At 46.1% G+C, this 20775-nt stretch overlaps 1 protein-coding gene across 3 annotated transcripts in view; it reads left to right on the plus strand.

Annotated features, from left to right (window-relative positions):
* Window positions 1-20775, plus strand: part of LOC144179334 (cytochrome P450 2F3-like) — a 123692-nt gene that overhangs the window by 29762 nt on the left and 73155 nt on the right. For all 3 annotated transcript variants that reach the window (XM_077707631.1, XM_077707649.1, XM_077707638.1), the window contains exons 3-4: window positions 9661-9785; window positions 19340-19446. In XM_077707631.1, coding sequence (XP_077563757.1) covers window positions 9661-9785; window positions 19340-19446 — 232 coding nt within the window. The remainder of the gene's footprint in view (window positions 1-9660; window positions 9786-19339; window positions 19447-20775) is intronic.

Below are 20775 nucleotides of genomic sequence, written 5' to 3' on the forward strand. Positions count from 1 at the left end.
CAAAACTCAGAATTCACACGGGCTGAGAATTCAATTCGCTCTCAGAACTCAAATGGAATCTGAACTCACTTGAGCTCAGAACTTAAAATGGACTCTGAACTCACTCCGGCTCAAAACTCAACAATGACTCAGAACTCGACCGGGCTCATAGCTTGGATGAACTCAGAAATCCAAATGGACTAGGAATTCACTGGGGTAAAAATGGACTCAAAACACCCTCGGGCTCAGAACTCAAAATGGACTCAGAACTCAGACAGACTAAGATGGACTCAGAACTCATATAGATTCAGAGTTTGGAAAATTCATGCGGGTTCATGAAACATACGGGCGCAAACTCGTGTGCTCAAATTTGCACGTTTGGTTAGAAAGAGATGACCTTGTAACTCCAATGCGGTCGTAAATAATTTCCGCTGTGGATATAATACAGGTATACATGCGAGACCATGAGGTCCAGCACTGCTTACAAGCAAATGTAAGCATGTATTTGATACCAAACCCTTGATATAGGCTGCTTGTTGGCTCGAGCGTGCGCTGGGACCCGGCTGAGCAGCTACGTACATTGAGAAAGGTGACGCGCGCTCACTTCATTTACATCGTAGCTGTTTATGGTTGGGGTCCTGTCCATTCATGTTCTGCATCCAGAAAAGACGCGTTGTGGCAAAGCCAACTGTTCCCACGAGTCTGTGAAGCTCAAGCGTTCATGCGAGTGGCTGTTATTGTAGCGTAAGCTACACTGGCCGAGGTTGATCGGTTTCGCGTGTGCCCTGAAGGGCCGTTCTGCGCAAGCGCGAGAAGCATTGGACTGGTTTGGATGGGATCGGATCGGATTGGCTTGGATTGGATTGGATTGGCTTGGATTGCATTTGATTTCGATTGGATTGGATTGGATTAAATTGGATTGTGTTGGATTGAAATCCAGTCCAATTGGAGTAGGGGTGCTGAACCTTAGCTCACGCTACGTATATCCTGGCATAGCCGAGCTAAGCCACTGCTAATTTTGTTTGTATACTTGCTTGATGATAGGGGCCTGACCTGGGACAGGTGTCGCAGCTGGCGATGGTCTACAGCGTCACACGTGCAAAAATCGTCAAAATGGCCTGGACTGGTCATGGTGCACCCACGTGCAACGCGCATAAAGTTTCCGTGTTATCAAAATCTGCAACCGCTTGTAACCTGTCAAATAATTTTAGTCATATGATACGCACATGTGCTTTTTTTAAGAATGAAGTCCCGGTGACGCGCGTTTAGCTTAATTACTGACCGCATCATGAGAGTCATCGCCAGTCAGAGATTCGGTTAAAATTCAAAATGATGCCTTCAGAGTGACTGAAGTATCAAATTGAAGGCCTCGACTAGTAAATACAAGTGGGACAAATAAAAAATTTCTTCCTTGGTATAACCATGACACTGTCATGGTGATTCATTCATTGGGTTCAAATTCAAAGTGAGGCACTGCTACGGCATGTGGGGTATGAAATTGAGGGTATCCATGAGGGAAATCACGTGGCACAAAAATTAAAAATGCTTCCTAGATATAATATGACACTGTCATGATGAGTCATATGTTGGGTTACAATTCAAAGAGATGTGCCGCTAGGACATGTGGGGTATCAAATTGCAGGTCTCATTGAGGGAAGTCACGTGGAACAAATAAAAAATGATTCCTGGTCATAATCATGACATAGTCATGGGGTGTTATAACTTCAGTTGAAATTTATGGTGATGCTTCTTGGCGTATTTGGTATCAAATTAAAAGTTTCGATTAGGGAATACCGTTGGACAAATAAGAAATGCATCCTGGTCGTAATAATGACGTAGCCATGGTGAGGCAGTTTGGTTTAAAATTTATAGTTATGCCCCTAGGGCATGTGGGGTATCTAACTGAAGTTCCCGATGAGGGGATTTGTTTTCTAAAAATAAAAATTGCTGCCTGTTGTAATCATGACGCCGTCATGGTGCGTCATAGATTGGGTTAAATTCAGTGATGTGCGCTAGGACATGTGGGTTTTCAAAATAAGGTCTCGACGATGTAAATCAAGATGGAAAAATGAAAATGTTTCTGGTCATAATCATGACACAGCCACGGTGAGTCATAGAATCTGTTGAAATTCATAGTGATGGCGCGTAGGCGTGAGGAGTATAAAATAAGTGTTTCGATTAGGGAAATAACCGCGGACAAAGAAATAATGCATCCTGGCCATAATCATGACACAGTCATGGTGAGTCATATATTGGATTAAAAATCATAGTTCTGCTGCTGGGCATATGGGGTGTCGAGTTGAAAGTCTTGATGAGGAGAATCATATGGGAGAAATAAAAAATGCCTCCTTGTTATAATCGTGACAAAATCCTCGTGAGTCATACATAGGGTTAAAATTCAGAGTGATGTGCCGCTGGTGCATCTGGGGTGTCAAATTCAAGATCTCGATGAGGGTAACCAAGTGGACATATAAAAAATGCTTTCTGGTCCTAGTCATGGTCCTAATCCTAGTCCTAATCCTAGTCCTAATCCTAATCCTAGTTCTTTCTGGTCCTAATCCTAGTCATGGTAAGTCATAAATTGGGTCGAAATTCATAGTGATGCGGTGTAGGTGTCAGGGGTATAAAATGAGCGTTTTGATTAGGGAAATAACGTTACACAAATAAAGAATGCTCCTGTTCATAACCATGACATAGGCATGGTGAGCCATAAATTGAATTGAAAATCATAGTTATCCCGCTGGGCGTATGGGGTGTCGAGTTAAACGTCTTGATGAGGAGAATCACATGGGAGAAATAAAAAATGCGTCCTGGTTATAATCGTACCAAAATCCCCCTGAGTCATACATAGGTATGACTCAGGAGGATCCTGAGTATTACCTGATGTTGTGTTGTTCCTGTACAGTATTTATTTTCTTGTCGTTTTTCCTTTCTTGGTCTAATTTTCATAATTCCCGCGCCTTTGTTTGCCATAAAGCCTGTTAGCTAAAACTATATAATTAGGAACTTCTGCTCAATGTAATATTCACAGCTGCATTTTGTAAAACTTTTGTGTTTTCTTTTGCAACCACTCCCCTCTGTAATGCCTTTTGGCCCTGAGGGTATTGCAAATAAATAAATAAATAAATAAATAGGGTTATAATTGAAAGTGATGTGCCGCTGGGGCATCTGTAGTGTCAAATTCAAGGTGTCGATGAGGGTAATCACGTGGACAGATAAAAAAATGCTTTCTGGTCCTAATCATGACATAGTCATGGTGAGTCATAGATAGGGTCGAAATTCATAGTGATGCGCTGTAGGTGTGTGGGGTATAAAATAAGCGTTTTGATTAGGGAAATAACGTTACACAAAGAAAGAATGCATCCTGGTCATAATCATTATAGCTATGGTGAATGATTGATTGGGTTAAAAATCAAAAAGATACTGCTTGGGCGTAAGGGGTATCAAATTGAAAGTTTTGATAAGGGGAATCAGGTGGGACAAATCAAAAGATGCTTCCTGGTTATTCTCATAAGGTAATCATGGAAAGTTATAAATTAGGCTAAAAGTGAAAGAAATTGCGCGAGTGTGCGTGGGATGTCCAATTAAAGGTCTCGATGAGGGAAATTGATTGATCGTGGGGTTTAACGCACCGACGCAACGCAGGCGATGAGGCGCGCCGTAGTGGAGGGCTCCGGATTAATTTCGACCACCTGGGGATCTTTATCGTGCGCCGAAATCTCATACACACGGGCGTTTTTGCTTTTCGCCTCCATCAGAAAAGCGGCCCCCGCGGCCGGGAATTGAACCCGCGACCTCGTGCTCAGCAGCGCAACGCCTTAGCCACTGAGCTACCGCGGCGGGTTCGATGAGGGAAATCATGTGGGGCAATTAAAAATTGCCCATCGCTGATCAGTACGAGTTAGGAGTAAGTAAACTTTGTGAATTCAGAGTACATTTTAAAATCGTAGCACAAAATAAATCGCGGTGTTAAAGGAACGGTTTTGAGGGCACAAATGTTACCCAGTCAATGACAGCATTGTAAGATAATTATGTCCCGTCACTACATCAGTAAAAATTCCGAGTCGTATCCTAACCTCAAGGGGGCTGTAAAATAAATGGCTTCCATGTAGGGAGTCGAGGGCAGCTAAAGCAAGCACTTTCGTTTGGGTAATGGTGAGTTTAGCTTTGGAGGACGACAATATTCAAAAACTCTCATTTGGTGCCTCAGTGGGATCATTGGCGCTTGCGGCGTTTGACCCGGTCATCTTTAAAAGGTGGCTTGGCCAACATTCTGCAGTTAGCAATGTCTGTAAAAACGCGTAGGTTGCCACCACGAAAATGCTGATGAACAGCCACGGGGGCAAGATTGAGGTGGGATCGCGGTAACTTTTCTTAAATGTCTGAAATGGTCAATGTGCCCAGCCACCCACTGCTCACTCTGCCGCGCTTGTATAACTTGTATACTTCGTTATTTGTTGTGCAATCAGTAATCGGGGTCACCTGAACTATATATTACAGTTTTCTGAACAAAATTGCAATTTGGCGATTGTGCATTGTTTTTGCGTTCTGTGCCACGTGCCTTCCTCCGCAATTTCACACCATGAGCTACGAAAAAAAATGTAGGAATGCACGTTCTAATGTGTGTTGCACTGCCCCCAATGTCGGTTGCAGCAGTAAATAACTGGCTGTAATAAGGAGAGCGCCTGCATCACTCACGGAGCATGCGCACGCAGGCGCACATGGTGTCGCTGATTTTAAGTTGGGTGTTTACTGTTCATCTGGTACTTTCCGCCAGAACTAAGTAAAATATTTAAATTGCTCAGTTCATCGAATATTAATAATCTGTGGCACAAAGTCACAACCATAAAGGAAAGGAAGCACGTAGCTTTGCACACGGAAGGCGGTGTTGTGTTTATTATCCATTTTGGCTCTGGGAATTTCTCAAAAGGTAATTTTTTGGAAGGAATAGATATATATTTAGCAGCCACACTGTTGTTTTTAGGCTTTTACATTGCTATTCTACTTCTGACTTATGGAGCGATCTCACCCGAATCAAAGGTAATTCATTGCGGCATCCTAACCTGGTGGGTATAAGGATATCCATGTGATTATTAAGGCTCATGTGAAAGCATTTTTTGCCAAATACCAGACAGCACCAACCATGCAAAGTCATGTATCTCCAGAAGATGCCTAATTGGCGAAGCTAAAAAAAATGTTCGTTATAATAGTGCAAATGCGAAACACTGGTGACTAGAGACAAAATAAGCAAAAAATAATCAGACACAAAACAAGCCCGCGAAGTATCCTAAAATAGCCAAAAAGTATCGCGATTTGGCTGACCGTTGGCAAGTATCGCACAAACTCCGGAAGTGGCGCAGCTTATGAGTGAACCTGTATTTGGCGGTAATTGTCCGAAATTCTATCCATTGTTTGCTCCATCTGGCTTATATGTCCATGAACACTAAAGTTAGCACAAGGACATGTAGGCAGGCTGGAAAAAATAAACGAACGTAAGCTTTGCCGGCATTTATCTACAACATAGTTATGGTTGTAATTGTTGTAAGCTGTAGAAGGGAAAGGAAAGAATGACCGGTAAATGTCTCTTGAAGAGTTCTTGGTGCTGCCCAGAGCCAAGCAATACATTTATTTCCCTCTGCCGGCGGTGAATATTGTGTGCCATCGGAAAGTTTCGAGACCACCTCTGCTAGCTGATTCAACGACATCGAACATGAGTGTGCCTGCGGATTCATTGTTTTTAGATGCGGCGCATCTCTTTATCTGAGGCATGTCCCTCCTGCGTCGTCGTCGGCGGCGGCGGCGTCCGTCCTCAGCCCTCCTCCGTTCGCCTCTCTCACAGCTGTGTACAACACTCCCACTCCGGCGCATTAGCATAACGACAGCTGGCGCGCTTGGTTGGCGCGCGCTTCTCTGCGTTGACGCTGCGTTAACAGCTGCTCCGGTGCGCATGTGCGCGCATGCGCGACTCTCCTCCGCGGTCTCCTCTCCTTCAACCCAATGGAAACGCCAATTGAACCCCCAGATGCGCCGCATAACACCAGGGTTTCCTCGCGGAGAGATGGAGGCAATTTTCCTGATGTTTTTATGAGTAAAGCGGTAACCACACGCACGCGCCCGCGCCTGAGCGCTCGATTCCACACGCGTTCTCGTGTCTACGCGCCCAAGCGCTTGACGAGGGAGAGGGCACGCACCCACACGAAGGCTACGGAGGCGCGCGAGCGTGCGCCGCCCCGCGCTTGACGGGGCCGCCTTGTCGATATGGCCCAACCGTACGGCGCCCAACTCTCTTAGACTGTCATGGTAACACACATAAACTTCCGCTTTTCGTCTTACAGCAGAGAAACAGTACCTTTAATGCCAGCTTCGAACTAAAACACAACAGCATCGCTACGTCGCTAGGCACACATGACGGCGGAAGGCCATGTTTGCTCCGGCTGACGGGCTGACGAAGTTTCATCTCCGTGAATCCCGTTCTACATGGGGCGAATTTCGCCTGCGAATCCGCTGGAACGAACATTCGCACTTGCGAAGTTCGCAATGCCTGGAATTGTCGTCTACATGGGGCCTGCGAACGCCGCGATTTTCGCATTTCAGATGCGCCTTCTTTGCAGACTGAATTAAGTTTGCCACCACCAAAGGTTGTTGTGATTTTAACAAGGGTGGTTTTATTTTACTTTCTTGCACGTTGTTTCAGCCTGGTTTGCGGTAAATATAAGTTTATTTGCGGTTTTATATAAGAATCGCCAATTCTTTATCAATATACGCACACACAGCAGAGAAGACAAACGTTTTGGTGTGCCCGCGCTTTTGTCGCGCTCATACAAGCAACGCCATCTGGTTTCCAAGCGTGCAAGTGGTTCCGAGCATAGAGTTTCTCACTGCTCCTATTGGCCGCAGGTCCGGCCCCTCTACGCCGCACACGCCGCACGAGCGGCGTTTGCTCGACCGCTTCAAATGTTTGGCACTTTGCCGCAGCAACGAAAAAAGGTGGTTTTACCGCACGAGCGGCGCCGCATCAGCGAATTCGCAGGCGAAATCGCTCCATGTAGTACGGGCTTGAGTTCGCCAATGGCGTATTTTGCTGGTGCGACACGGAGGAAACGCATACACACCCTATAAACCCTTGCGGCTAACGACGAAACTACGCCGATTTATCACAACAAGGAGACGGGAACTTTGCGGCAGCCACGTTGTCGCGGTTGTCGGCTGCGGCCACCGGCGTATTCACCCGCGGCCGCAGCAGCCCGCCCGGCCCGGGAAACGCATGCGCGTCGAGCGGAGGCTCTGATTGGTGCCGGCGAGGCGCTTCGCCTCGCGCCCAATCTCTGGCCGTCGCGAGGTGGCGCACGGGTGCGCTAGCGCGTAGAGTTCCTGTAGAGTTCCTGTATATCGCGTAGCGCAAGAGTTGCGCGTCTGATTGCCACATGCCGCGGGTTCCAGTACGGCAGAAAGGCCGCTTTCAGTGCTGCGCACAGTCAGTTCTGCGCAACTGGGCATCGGCGGTTGTGGAAGCGGCGGAGCGGCGGCCGCTCATCTGATAAGCGGTCCAATATTGTGCGTTAGTTTTTGCCCGGCCGCTCCTCGCCACTCCCCCTCGCCGCTGCCACTGGCGCGACGGCCCAGCGGCAGCTTTTTCACGCGAGAAGGGTGGCTTTCCCGCACGACCTGGAACTCAAGATGGCGGATGGACGTGCAACTCTGCTCCCCTAGGGGAGCTATATACAGGAACTCTAGTAACGCGTAGAATCGAGCGGACAAGCGCCTGCGTGTGGTCACCGTTTCATGCGCAATCCAGAGAAGAGCCCAAAACTGCAATCCGTTTTTGTAGCGTAAGCTACACTGGCCGAGTTTGAGCAGTTTCGCGAGTGCCGTGAAGGGCCGTTCAGCGCCAGCGCGCGGGACATTAGATTGGATTGGACTGGATTGGCTTGGCTTGGCTTGGATTTGAATTGAATTGGATTAAAGTGGATTGTGTTGGATTGTGTTGCGTCATAGCCGCGGCAGACGCACTGGCGCCGGCGCGTGCCCAGGTGTGCGCCTCAATTGCGCAGTAGCCAAGTATGACGCTGCACCGGAGCCGCTGGATAGCCGTTTCGCGTGGATCGTGAAGAGCCGTGCTGAGCATGCGCGAGGAGCAGTGACTGGACAGGACTGGACTGGACTGGACTGGATTGGACTGGATTGCTGAACCTTAGCTGATGCTACGTATATCCTGGCATAACAGAGCTAAGCCACTACTAATTTTATTTGATCATACTAACTTCTCGCGAAAAAATTTGCAAAAGCGGCGTGGGAGGGACGGCAGAGCTGGGTGCTTTTTCGTGCTTTTTCGCGCGCAGAGGCGACGTGTCCACGGGGCGCCGGGGGGTTAGCACGGTGATGTCTCCCAAAGGCGGTCATTTATCAAACGCGGGGTGGGACACGCGTCGTCTCTGCCCTGCTTTGGTGTGCGCCTTTGGCTGCCGGTATCAATATCCTAACGTCACACTAAATGGAGCAGTTCTTGTCCCAGACGCCGGTCGCATGAGTCAGCCGAAGCAGGACAAAGGATTTGCCATCAGAGGACCCGAGCGCAAGTGACAGGCCCACCGAGACGACGTGAAATATTTCATAGCCCCGCCCATCAGCAGTTGGAGTGGTTTACAACAGCTGCGCTGGACATACACTAGCCCAAGGCGGAATTGCGACCGTATTTTTTTTTTGGGGGGGGGGGGGGGGGGGGGCGGAACGGTCACACGCGGTGGGTGCTCGATGGTTAAATGTGTGCCGCAGCAGAGGGCTAAGTAGTGACGTAAACGACTGTTCGATCATGTGCATACTGCCTGTTCAGTGACTCTGCCTGAGCTGGTTTGAGAAACAAGGTCACAGCCTAATTATTAAGGTGGAGTAGAAACGTAATTGGTAATACTCCGTTTAATGTGCCCCTCAAGCTGGACACACAAGAATTTTCATTTTAGCCTCAATCATAACAAAATCAACCAATATGCAGGATATCGATAGGTTTTGTGGCCAAGATACTGGTGTGTATGCCCAGGCAACCGAGTGAAATCGGCTACACCTAAAAGGTACATTTGCTAAAGCGCAGCAGCTAAGCAACCGCTTAGGTTGCTGTTGAGTCTGTAGGTAGTCTTTTTCAGCTCATTCAACTCTGATCTCACAGCACACGCTTTCGAGGCAGCGCTGATACAACCGGGCGAAAGAGTGTGCCTCTTTTAGTATCGCGTCAAGAATATCCGTAGCATTGTATGTAAACTCTCTCGCCAAACACATTCTCCACCCCCCCCCCCCCCCTGTCCTGCAAATCACTTCGCGGGAAGCAGTGAAGAATAATGCGTGCCCTACACGTGAATACCATTGTCAACCGCCATATAGGATTTCTTTGCCCCATATAATATTCCCTGGTTTGTCGCTCCTGCAGAAGATCCAGAACCGTCACCATGCGGTTGTATAAAAAAATAAAAGCTATACCCTTCCTCTCTCCTTTCACCCGAACTTTCCGTTAGAGCCTTGACCACCTCCGCCCTTTTCTGGTCGAAGGAGCTACAGGTGCGTTCCATCCCTTTTTCTCTCTCTCCAGAGTCCTTAATTTTCTTGTGAAGAAAAACTACAGTGACATTGCCTTCGTAAGATTTACATCATAGTTTTCCAGCTCATCAAGATCTCTTGTTTATTTTTTGCCAGGATACGGGTGAACGCAGCCAGTATTGTAATACTAAACGACTTCGAGAGCATCAAGAAATTCTACGCCAGGAAGGAGTTCCTCGAACGGTCGAGGTTCTGGATCCTGTCCCGCACCAAATATAACGGTAAATTTATTTGCCGTGCGTCATTACATGCCTTAGAATATTATCCTTTATAGCTACGTAACTAGACTTGGCAGTGTTTTCTTTTCGACTACCGCAGGAAAAGCAGGATCGCCGCGACAAGTTTAACGTGACAGGTAGTATCATTGAAGAAGCGTTTTTGTGTTAGCGTAAACAGGAACATAAAGCTAGGTATGAGCAACACTACTTTCTTGACCAAACTAACGCGCTATAGTGCTCGTATTGCAAAACGCTCGAAACGCTAACATTTTTTGTCTGAAGTGTACACTCGGAAATCTCAAGTTCTTGACAGTTTTTTTTTGCGTTTCGGTGTCTCCGCCGAGTCGAGCATCTTGGAAATATACAGTTTAGATTATTGTGCTGTTCGCCTACGGTGGACACTAGCAGACATTCCAATATTTCTGCAGTGGCGTACTCATTCCCTTGGATAAACAGCATGAGTGTTCTCACAATCCTGGAACCAGTACGGACAATGAGCAAAAAAATGGTTGCTGCCGTTGCCGCTAAGAAATTAAGACACCCTGAAACGGGGTCTTTTAAATGTGGCGTTGAGAAATGGAGACGAAGGATGGTTTCGACTGGAGAAGAGCACTTCCCTATTAAGGGAATAGGAGTAAGGGTAAGGGAAATTGGTTATGCGACTTCACTGAGGAACTTCCTATAGCCGTGACGGAAGCGCTGTCTTCATGGAGAAAGTTACTGGGGAATAATTGGCCACCCGAGGGTCACACAACTGCTGAACGGTGGTGAACACACCTTGTAGCTCACTACCCCCGGTTAGCGAAGGTGTTTTTGCCTCAGTCACTTTGCCCCTCAAATCCGTAGACAAATTGAATTGCCACCGGTCCTCTGCGCTGTCTACAGCCTGGAAATGTGGGAGAGTTTGTAGTGAGATGGCTTCAGTAGCTCCCAGGCCGGTAAATATAACTCGGATTTTTGCCTTCATATTCTTGGTTCAAAGTCGCCTTTACCTGCCCGACTCTAATTTTCTCGGACGTCTAGCGTTACGTCGAAGCCAAACTGAAGCATATAGAAAATATTCCAAGGGAAGCGGAAATCCAGGCAGCAACAGACGTTCGTTCGGCTCCTAAACTTTCCACAAGCGCTGTTTGCAAATCATGGTTACACAGCATAAAGAGGCATGTGGGCTTCATGCCTGCGGCCGAGAATCCGAATGTTTGGTCAATTTGATGGAGACGTCGAAAAAAATATGGAGCAGTCGGGAACAAAATATTTCATACTACTCTGGCGTAACCTGTCTCTGTGAATACCAGGGTTGTGTAGAATTAATCGGGCAACCAAATTCTATAGGACATATCTCCCGTACTTTGGGTAGCACATCGTAAAGAACTTGCAGGTCTGCTAAGCTCTGTGTAAATATACCCATATGCGTGTAAATGGCCTTGGCAGTACCGTCTGCATAGCTCACTGTGCTGTCGAAGGCAGAGGCAATAGTTTCCAATTCACCTTCCGTTGTGCGATTGATGTATGGCGTTTTGTTGCAGGTGATGCCAGTGAGGTTTGCCGTGGCAACCTTACGGTCGCCCGCGACACATAAAATCTTTGTGTACACATCGACGATATCACCCACGCATAGTGTCATAAATTGCGTATCCATCCTGGCGTGCATCATGAAGTTCTCGGAAAGTGCCGGTCGCTTATTTTGGGGAGACGGTTTGGAGTCTGTCACGCGGACGTCGTCCTGCATCACAATTTCTATTTGTGAGCATCCCGCGAAAGAGTTATCCGAGTCATGCCGTAGCTATCGCGAAACCAGTCTGCCTTGCCACTAGTGCAGAATGCCGCCTTCACGACTTTGGATACCCTCCTTCAGCAGAGATGGTATGAAAGATGGGTTTGCAAATCTTTACCATTATTTATTTCATCTATCTATTCCGTGTTCCCCCTAAGAGGAAACAAATAATGGGGAACAAAATCCGCCCCTTCTAAGGTATAGAAGGATAACAGACAATACAAAATATATTAAGAGGGGCCGAAGCCGAAAAATATTTTTTATAAAGCCAATGTGTAGATTAGAAAACAGTTCCCTTACATATTTAGGTTTCGGCATGTATGTTATAACGTAAGCTCTTATTGGTGAAGGGTTTCAAGGTTCTTACGATGGCTGAGTGCGTTCCATATCGAAGTCTGAAAACTAGTACTTCGTACATTACCGGTTTGGCCACGTTCTTCTGTAGGGAAGTACCGTATTGGTGGAACCAAATGTCGAATCTTTAGTCAGGTGGTAAATTTTCTAGCTTCAAGGTTACCGAGGTATTCAGATTGATCGGTGAGTCCAGTATCTTTATATCTCCGCTGTTCATATTGAGGCGAAAAGCAAAAACACCCGTGTGTACCAGATTTCGGCGCACGTTAAAGGTACCCAGGTGGTAAAAAGAAATCCGGAGCCCTCCACTACGGCGCGCCTCATTGCCTGCGTTGCGGCCGTGCGTTAAACCCTACAATCAATCAATCAATTTTCATATCTGTTGTGGTAATTCTGATGGTCGTTGCAACAAAGCTTACCTAACGACTCTTCCGTGATTTTTTCAGGTTAGAATCGCATGGGCGCGTTACGATCGTGTTGATTAGTGTAGCGCAAACGCTCGGTTGCGTGTTTTTGCCGTCCTTACTAAAACATGCCGTCGACAGCACCAGTTTCTCGCTATATATTCGAGACTATGTCAATCGTATCCTTGCCTTCCCATTGCTGAATTTAACATTAAAGAAAAGAAGCACTAAAATACTTCGGCTCGGCTTCAAGCCTTCGCCCTGGCTTCATTCAGATCACCGCTTTCGAAGAGTCTATACATCAAAAAGCGTTCGTAACATTGATATTTCGCGTGTCAACAGGTTCTCGTGGGTCCTAGTCTAGTGCGGTGGTCGTGGGCTCCATTGTCGATCTTAACGCACATGAAATGATGGCTTGAGCCACAAAAAGTACCGCAAACAGCGCAAACTGCGACACAATTATTCCCGCATCCTGTGTTGATACTGTCCCTTTAACTGGCGTATCATGTGTGCGCAGTTGAGTAATCAAGATTTCTATCAAGGGTGATATTGCCCAATGCCCATCATCCCGCATGGTGGTCTCCCTGGTGCGTGGTAGTGTCATCACACATATATAATGCTGGGAATTGAAATTGCGTGCCCAAAAAAGTGGCAATTTCTCGCACGTTTTCGCCATACCAAGGCGGCATTCTGTTTGGCAATTTTTACGTTCAGGAGCCGCCATGTCTGTATACATATTGCCATAACGAAATACGGCGGTGAGTGGCCGGGTGATGTTTTTATTATGGTCGCAATGATTGTAGTTATGACGCATAGGGTACAACAAGTTTAGGAGCAGTTCGTCTATAACAGCATTTCCGTGCTTTATAATAAAAGCTGGCTTGGCTGCTTGGTAGTTAATAATGGAGGCATCACGGTTGTCCACGTACTATGCCAGAAGATTGCTTGATTTTCAGTGCTCAGTGCGTTCATAGTTTTCGGGCTGATCTCATTCGGGTCCAAGAAAATCAAACTTTTCGAGGTTCCTTGCTTTGCATTTGACACCTGGTAACGATGAGGGTATCCTTAAAGAAACTGGAATGCTCGCCAAAAATAAAAGCCATTCACTTTCCTCTTCGCTGTATGTGCGCGCGAATGCGCATTCTAGTGTCCCAGCAAATGCGAAACTTCACGCGGTATCAACATTCGGACGGTGCTGCAAGCACAGCGGTTGCGTCAGTAATGGTATTGGGGTGCGGCAAAGCTATCTTCATTTTCAGGAACCACCGACGCTTATGTAATGCACAGAGAGAACCAGTTAGGTGATTTAACTTACGCGAAGCTATGGTTCTTGCTAACTTGATGTCAAAATGCATATTTTACAAAATGTGGTATCGTCCTGGTTTTTCTAGGCTTAGATACTCCGTTGCAATTCATCCGTTCTTGGTCATAGTATGGGTCCTGTGCAGACCACTCCGCTTGTCTTGCATCGGTGGCCTATTCTTCACAAGACTTCCCCTGCGCGCTGCTGAGGTACATCCCGTCATGGTTGTGCGCGGAATCGGAATGAGTGATACTTTTCCAGGACGTCCCGCTGTCTAGTGCTAATTTATTTGTCATGAGAGCATAAATCTATGCCTTTGAGCGGCCTCTCCCTATTGGGCTCCTTCAGGCAACCACGTACTGGGACGAAGGTCTATATTTTGGGTATAGATTGGCGTTAAGGCTGAAGTCCTAGTGTTTCCCGTTGGCTAGCTTGTGAGTGCGTGTTGCGCTGGTGTAAAGGAACTGGGCTAACAGGGTTGTTGCCTGCGTGTGGCGGCTGGCGTCGAAGCAAAAACACCTGTCAGACAATCTCTCCCCAACGGGAGTGATGGTGCTTCGTAGAGTTCAGGTAGGGCGCCGCTTCCATAGCAATAATCGGTGATGCTAACACCACGCCACCATCGTGCTAGGCCTACCGCAGCACGTAATACCTCAGTGGCCATTCGCGCTCTTCATGACAAAGTTTCCAAGTCGCGGAAAACTCGCCAGCCTGAAACTGCAGTTGATGCAGTTTTGTCAGCATCTTTAAGAAATATTTTCGAACTTGCGTGGTGCCGCCTGTGTGGCAGAACGCAGGTTTGTAGAAAGTTAGTTGTAGAGAAATGTCAGATTGAGAAAGAAACACGTAACCGTCAAAAGACGTTGATTAAAAAGTTGTAGAGACATCTACATTTGTATCCTAAGATGTAATGCGCGATAGCGATACTTCGACTTCCACAGAGCGTTTCTGTACGCAGCTGCTGAATTTGCCGTCTATGCTTCACTAGCACGAAAGGTTATCGAAAAGAGAAAGACTAGTAACGAGGGTTTTTAATCGCCGTGTTCCAGGAGAGACAAAAGGTCTCTGCGCTTCTGTGGCTTAACATGTGAGCGTGAAAGGTTGCTAATGCGAGGTGTTGGTCAGTTTTAGTGAGGATTCAGTGTCAGTCTATCAAAATATATATTCCGTGCTGTCTAGGTCGGGCTGAACAGCTTTGCTCTTTTTAAAAGAGAGAGAGAGAGAGAGAGAGAGAGAGAGAGAGAGAGAGAGAGAGAGAGAGAGAGAGAGAGAGAGAGAGAGAGAGAGAGAGAGATCAGATCTTTCTTGAGGAAGACATGGTTGAGTTTTAAGAAAATGGGGTAAGAAGATGGCTGGGAGCTCAAAGGTGGAACCTGAGTCTATGGCACCACATGCCGCAGCTCCATCCCTTGCCCTCCCAATCAGCTCGCGCTTATCTTGAGGTAACGAGTGGTCAGATCTGCCTCCCACGCATCGAAGTGGAATATATGTTATGTTTGAGTTGTTCTCCCCTGGCCGTACCCTTTGGCATGGTTAGATTGCGCGGAATAGGGTGGACGTTTCCCCCTTTTTTAGCAGAGTTCTAAGTTAATGTCTGATGTTCTCACCGAATACCGTTTGCGTTTCTTGATGGTGTAAAATCTGGTTGAGACGGCATGTGTCACATGAAGGTGTGGTTTTTATTTTTTTTAATTTTTTTATAATTGTTAAAACTTTTCTTGGTTCCATATGTCTACGCGATAGTAGTATACGTATATCTGCGTGGAATCTGCACAATTTGTTAGTCTGCGCTGTGTGGTGTGTCCTCTTCTTTCGTCCCGTCCTTGTAGCGCGAAGTTTATTTCCATTATGTCAGACCAACTAGCCCGTCAGGATGCTTTAATGAACCTTAACGCACAATATTTTAAGATAACGCTGTAGGTTTTTCGTCCACAGAGTTAGTGATTATTCGGCATTGAGACCCCGTTGTAGCAAGGGGAAAGATTGTGTTCCTAGGCATAGGATGAGGATTCGTTCTTAACGTTTTTCGAAGAAAGCCGTGTGGTAGTCGTGGTCACAAGGACCACGGGACGTGAGTTCGTGTGCCTCTTGAATAGTGCGTCGTTCGCTTTCAGACCATTGTATCCGGCGGTCCCGTCGACGCTGTAACTTTCTCCTTAAGAATGGAATATCTTACTGAAGTGCTTGGTATTCTGCCTCTAGAAAAATGTATAATGTCCTCTGTGAGTATGTAATGATGTAATGCTTTTATTTCGTACTTCCGCTACTCGGATTGCCAAGAGGACGGCTCCAATTCCCACTTATTTGTACATTTATGTTAGAGGGTCATTGCAGTCACAAAGCGTGCCGGAGTAGTCAACTACGACATTTGGAGCCTCGTGCTTTCGTACATCCCAGAGTTGGTGTATACTGTCGTCTCATGATATTTGAAACTTTCGCCGAATAAACTTGAGCCGCCCATACGGCTCCTTCTTGTGTAGGATTTTGTCCATATTTTCGGCAGAGGAGAGTTTTTATGCAAGGTCGCCAGATCGGTGCCATGTCTGTCATCACGTGCAGTGGATCTTTTCAAAGGGGTGGGGGTGCCTGTGTTTTGTTTTCTGTTTGGGGGTGCCTGTTTCTTTTCAAAGGAGACATGATGGCCCCTCCCGATTTTCTTCTTACATCCCCATTCTCGGGGCCACTAGAGTGCATTGTTTCTCCGATTTCTTGAAATGCGTTAGGAACACACATGTTGAGGACTTATTCATCGTCATCACGAACATCCTATTTAGGACGACTGCAGCGTGAGGGCCTCTTCTATGGACCTTCACCCGCTGTTTTCCTGCGCTTCGCGAGTCCATTCTTAGCTCCGACTACTGTTATTTCATTCCTGAATCGAGTAACTGGCCGTCCCCTTTTTTTGATTCGCATGTGCATGTTCATTCTGTTACCCGGGTTGTCCACCCTTTGTTAGTTCGTCTCACGGTCCCAATAGCGAGGTTGAGAACTGCCCTGCATGCATGCTGTCCTAGGGATGGTGTTTCTTTCAACTTCTTTGGGGCTGCTGATCTGGCACAGCAGGCTCAGCAGTATTCCGGTAATGATCAGTGGTTGCATGTGTCTTATCGTTTCTTTTGTCTTTTTCTTGCTCTTCTCTTGGTTGGACGTTTTGCTTGTGGGCAATAATTGGTTAAGGTTTTCTGTTTTTGGCGATTGTGAGTTGGGAACTACCCGCTTGTCTAAAACCCCGCCGGGCATTCTTACATGGCTGTTCTCTGGAAGGATATTCGCACCTATTTTTACAGCGATTTTGAACTTGGCCACGTGGCCCCATCTGTCGTTTACCATACCGAGCTTTCAGCGGAGACATAACCGTGGGAGTATTGAAAAGTCTTTTGTCTTCTTATATGATTGGCCCCAATATAATGAGCTCTATTTTAGCTATTTTCCGCTTATAATCGATGCCTTCACTGATTTATGAGATATCTGCTTTAATCCTCTGTAGGCAGTTTTAGTCAGGTCACCCACTATTGGTGCCGGCATAAGTGCTGGTAGAAAACACAGCACGGTTGCTCAGTGGGTAAGGCATTGCGCTGCTGAGACCAAGACCGCTGGTTCAATTCCGAGCCGCGCGGTCGTTTTTCTGGTGGAAGCAGAAAACAAAAAGACCAGTGTCTCCAGATTTCGGCGCGCGTTAAACATCCTAACGTGGTCAAAATTCTTCCGGAGGTTTCCACTACGACAAGCCTCGTAGCATAACAGTAGCCTCGGGGCATGAATTACCGGAAAATCATATTTTGCATCTTCTGGTGGTACCCCGCTTTGGTGTTATGACGTAAATTGCGGGCACTGCTGGAGACCGTGACTGCCGAGCTTGCTACCACTGACTGGGCATAGAACAAACTTCACCGCGTAGGCGCGTACCTGGTGAAAACGCGTGTCCTTTCTTTCGTATCCGACGTTGTATCAGTGTTCTCCTTTCCAAACTTCTGTTGCGGTAGCGCCACATTACAGATTTAGCGCAGCCCTCAAATCTTGCTACCTCAGTAGTAGCTTCCGGGTGGCAGCGGCGCTATCAGCCTAATTAGCACGACTGATAGCGGACGGCTAGGAGCCAGGCGGGAGTAGAAAAAGGAGCCTAATAACGCTATCGCGTTAATAAAACAAACAAGGCGTACACTAAAGACTCTTATTGGCCTGGCTGGCTGTGCAGTTCATGGAGTTGTTATTTCTTAATTTGGAGAAGACTGAAACCTGGAAGTTGGTCTTTCCGGGAGAGAAGATACGTTTGGCTTCCTTTAAATTGAACAGTGCGAGTAAATACATAACCTAACTCTCCGGACAAAAAGGACGAAAAACGCTAATAAGCAATAATTTGTGAATAAATTAAAGAAGAACTTAACAACCTGGTACCGACCAAGAATGTTTATAAAATCCAAAAAAGACGTTTCGGCTCCCGTACGGGTGCCTTGTTGACAAAGAAAATCATGTGTTTTCCCAGCAGACGGGCTTACGTCCAACCCTCCATTTCGAAAGAACTCATTCCTGAGATATTAATGAGTGCGAGCCATGTATTTCGCACGCAACGTTCTGGAAGATAAAAAATAATCACCCAATTGTATCGGAAGTAACTGCTAGGGGTGTTGATTATAAGGGGGAGTGGGTAAAAAATTCCCCGCATTTCCCCGAGGGGAACAATGTGAAAGTGCGAATGCACGAGTTGAATTTGCGCGGTTCGGTAATGTTCGCGAAAGAGAGATCCCACACACACACACAACTACAAAGAAAGAAAGATGCATTTATTCACAGACACCTATTTGTGTTGTCGTTGTACTTGATTGCTAGAGCGAAACTCAGCTTTGAAATTTCGTGTCAGTACTCCTTTAAGCAGGTGCATTAGCCCTTCTCACGCCCGATTCTTGGCCAATCCCCCACGTGGGTATGTGCCATGTCAGCGGCCAGGTAGCGCGCGCCCATCTCCCCCCGTTGCCAAGGAAGACGAGGAGATTCCTGGCCAATCCCCCACGTGGGTATGTGCTATGTCAGCGGTCAGGCTGCGCGCGCCCATCTCCACGTGCGCGGACATCGCCGGTGGACGCAGGTTCAGGGTCGCTTAAGAAGTGCATTGCACTTAAAATGTGTAATGCTCATGCGAAAGGCGTGCGAGAATATGCTGAGTGGTCCCCTTAAGAGGCTTCGCAACAACAGTGAAAACACAAACGAATATAAAACTAACACCTCCAGAGACCCGTAATGCATAGCAAGGTCTTCTATCACTGTAATAAACACTGTAAATGCGAGGAAATTTTATTGCCATACATGACCTGATATTAGACCTATGCATTTCACGGTGTTCCACGTCAAACAGTTCCACATGGCATTTCAACACTAAACCAAGGTTAGTCGAAAAAATACATAATCGCACTTCACCATTTCGAGTAAAAAATAAGCCGACCCTGAGTACTACGGCCGATTAAGTAAAACTTTGTCACAAATGGTCGCCCTATACATGTTGTAAATGGGCGATATACCTTGTTTTGTGGAAAACCTCCTCTATATATGATTCCACAAATGATCGCAAACTGAAAACCTATAACCAAAATTACTAAAGGATTACTTTCTTTTTGCATTTACGTGTTTGTTTTTTATACACTAATTTTCCTTTTTTGTGTTTTTGCAGTGTGTGTGAGATTCGCAGAGTTGCCCAATGTTAAATTTAAATTGTATTTGTTTTGTTAAGGACTGGCAACTCAGAACGGTGAAATCTGGGACGCGCACAGAAGATTTTGCCTCCCGGCTCTCCGAGACCTTGGCATGGGGAAGTCCGCCGCTGTTAGGGATATAGTGGTGAGTAGGATCCTTGAGTATTGTGTTTGCTGCGCAGCGGCGTATTTCTACATTTTTTGCCGATTATTGCAAGCTTGGAGAAACAGTACAAAAAAAAAGACGTAAATAGCTATAAAGACAGCGCTCTTGGATACAGAAAGGGATTTGCCAAAGTTAACAATTAATTTTTGCACAAAAAGTGACCAAGCCACAAAATAGCTTATCTTGCTGCATTGGTAGCGGCCAAACTAAGAGCCTTTTTTCCTCTTCAATATTTTACCAGAAGTAAATGCTCCTGCATTCAGACGTTCCGTGGTTAGCACTTCTCCTACCTCAAATATCACAGACTATCAGAGTTCAGAAAGCACGATTAATGTCTGAAGCTGCTGCATTACCGACCCGCGTGCTAGCACGCAAGAGCCACTAGTTTATGCTGTAGTTGGCTACAATAAATGTAAAATGAGCATGTGACATCTCTTTTGCTTGATTTGGTACTTTAGACCTTCGCATATTTAAAAATTTCTTTACCGTAATGCTCAGTTGCTGCAGCAAAATGACCTACATGCCTCAGATAATTCGGTGGAATGTTCTTTCTACGCAACCCATGAGACTATATTCTGAGTGATGTGGTATCGGTACCTTTAAGGAATTTCAAGGACTTCACCGCCAATCGTACTGACAGTCATCAAATAATGCAGATCACTTATACAAGCAAACAAGCTTAGCGTATCCATTATAAGTTATAAGTGTTATGATTACAGCGATGTTTAAGGCAATATTCAGTGGCACAAATTACTGAAATAGCTCTCATTTCCTTAGAATTGTTCAACTTTGAATGATGTGGCACTCCTGCTTAACGAAAATTGACCCACGGGATTTTGAATTTCACCGTACTTAACTTACTCTCAGTCTCCACAGGGCTTAAATAATAGGGGTTTACTACTAAAAATTTATATTGGAAATCCTTTCTGAGACCATAAAACATATGTTTTCTTCTTTCTGTGTGCATCGTAATCTTGAGGAACTGACGGAGTGCACTTTATGTAAAAGCTTTATTATTCACAAACATTGGGTAGTTCAGTCATGCGCTTTCACCATTTCATAAAAAAAATCACCCATCCGAACTTGAAGTTTGTTGGGCTTCTCATATCTGTAGCGCTAATGAAACAACAAGCTTGCTTTGTAATTATGAAATATGAAAATAAAATTTCGGAAAATATTGTAGCTATTAGTTTACACACCCTCCCTAAAATAATTAGCTGTTTAGGCGAAGAAATACCCGAACAGTTTCGTCATCTTTAACGTGCTCACAACTTAGAAACACATTCGTGCTTTCGAAGTTATCAACAG

This window comes from Haemaphysalis longicornis, unplaced genomic scaffold, assembly GCF_048455015.1.
Source record: "Haemaphysalis longicornis isolate Haplotype H1 unplaced genomic scaffold, Haemaphysalis longicornis Haplotype H1 scaffold_1, whole genome shotgun sequence".
Taxonomy (NCBI): domain Eukaryota; kingdom Metazoa; phylum Arthropoda; class Arachnida; order Ixodida; family Ixodidae; genus Haemaphysalis; species Haemaphysalis longicornis.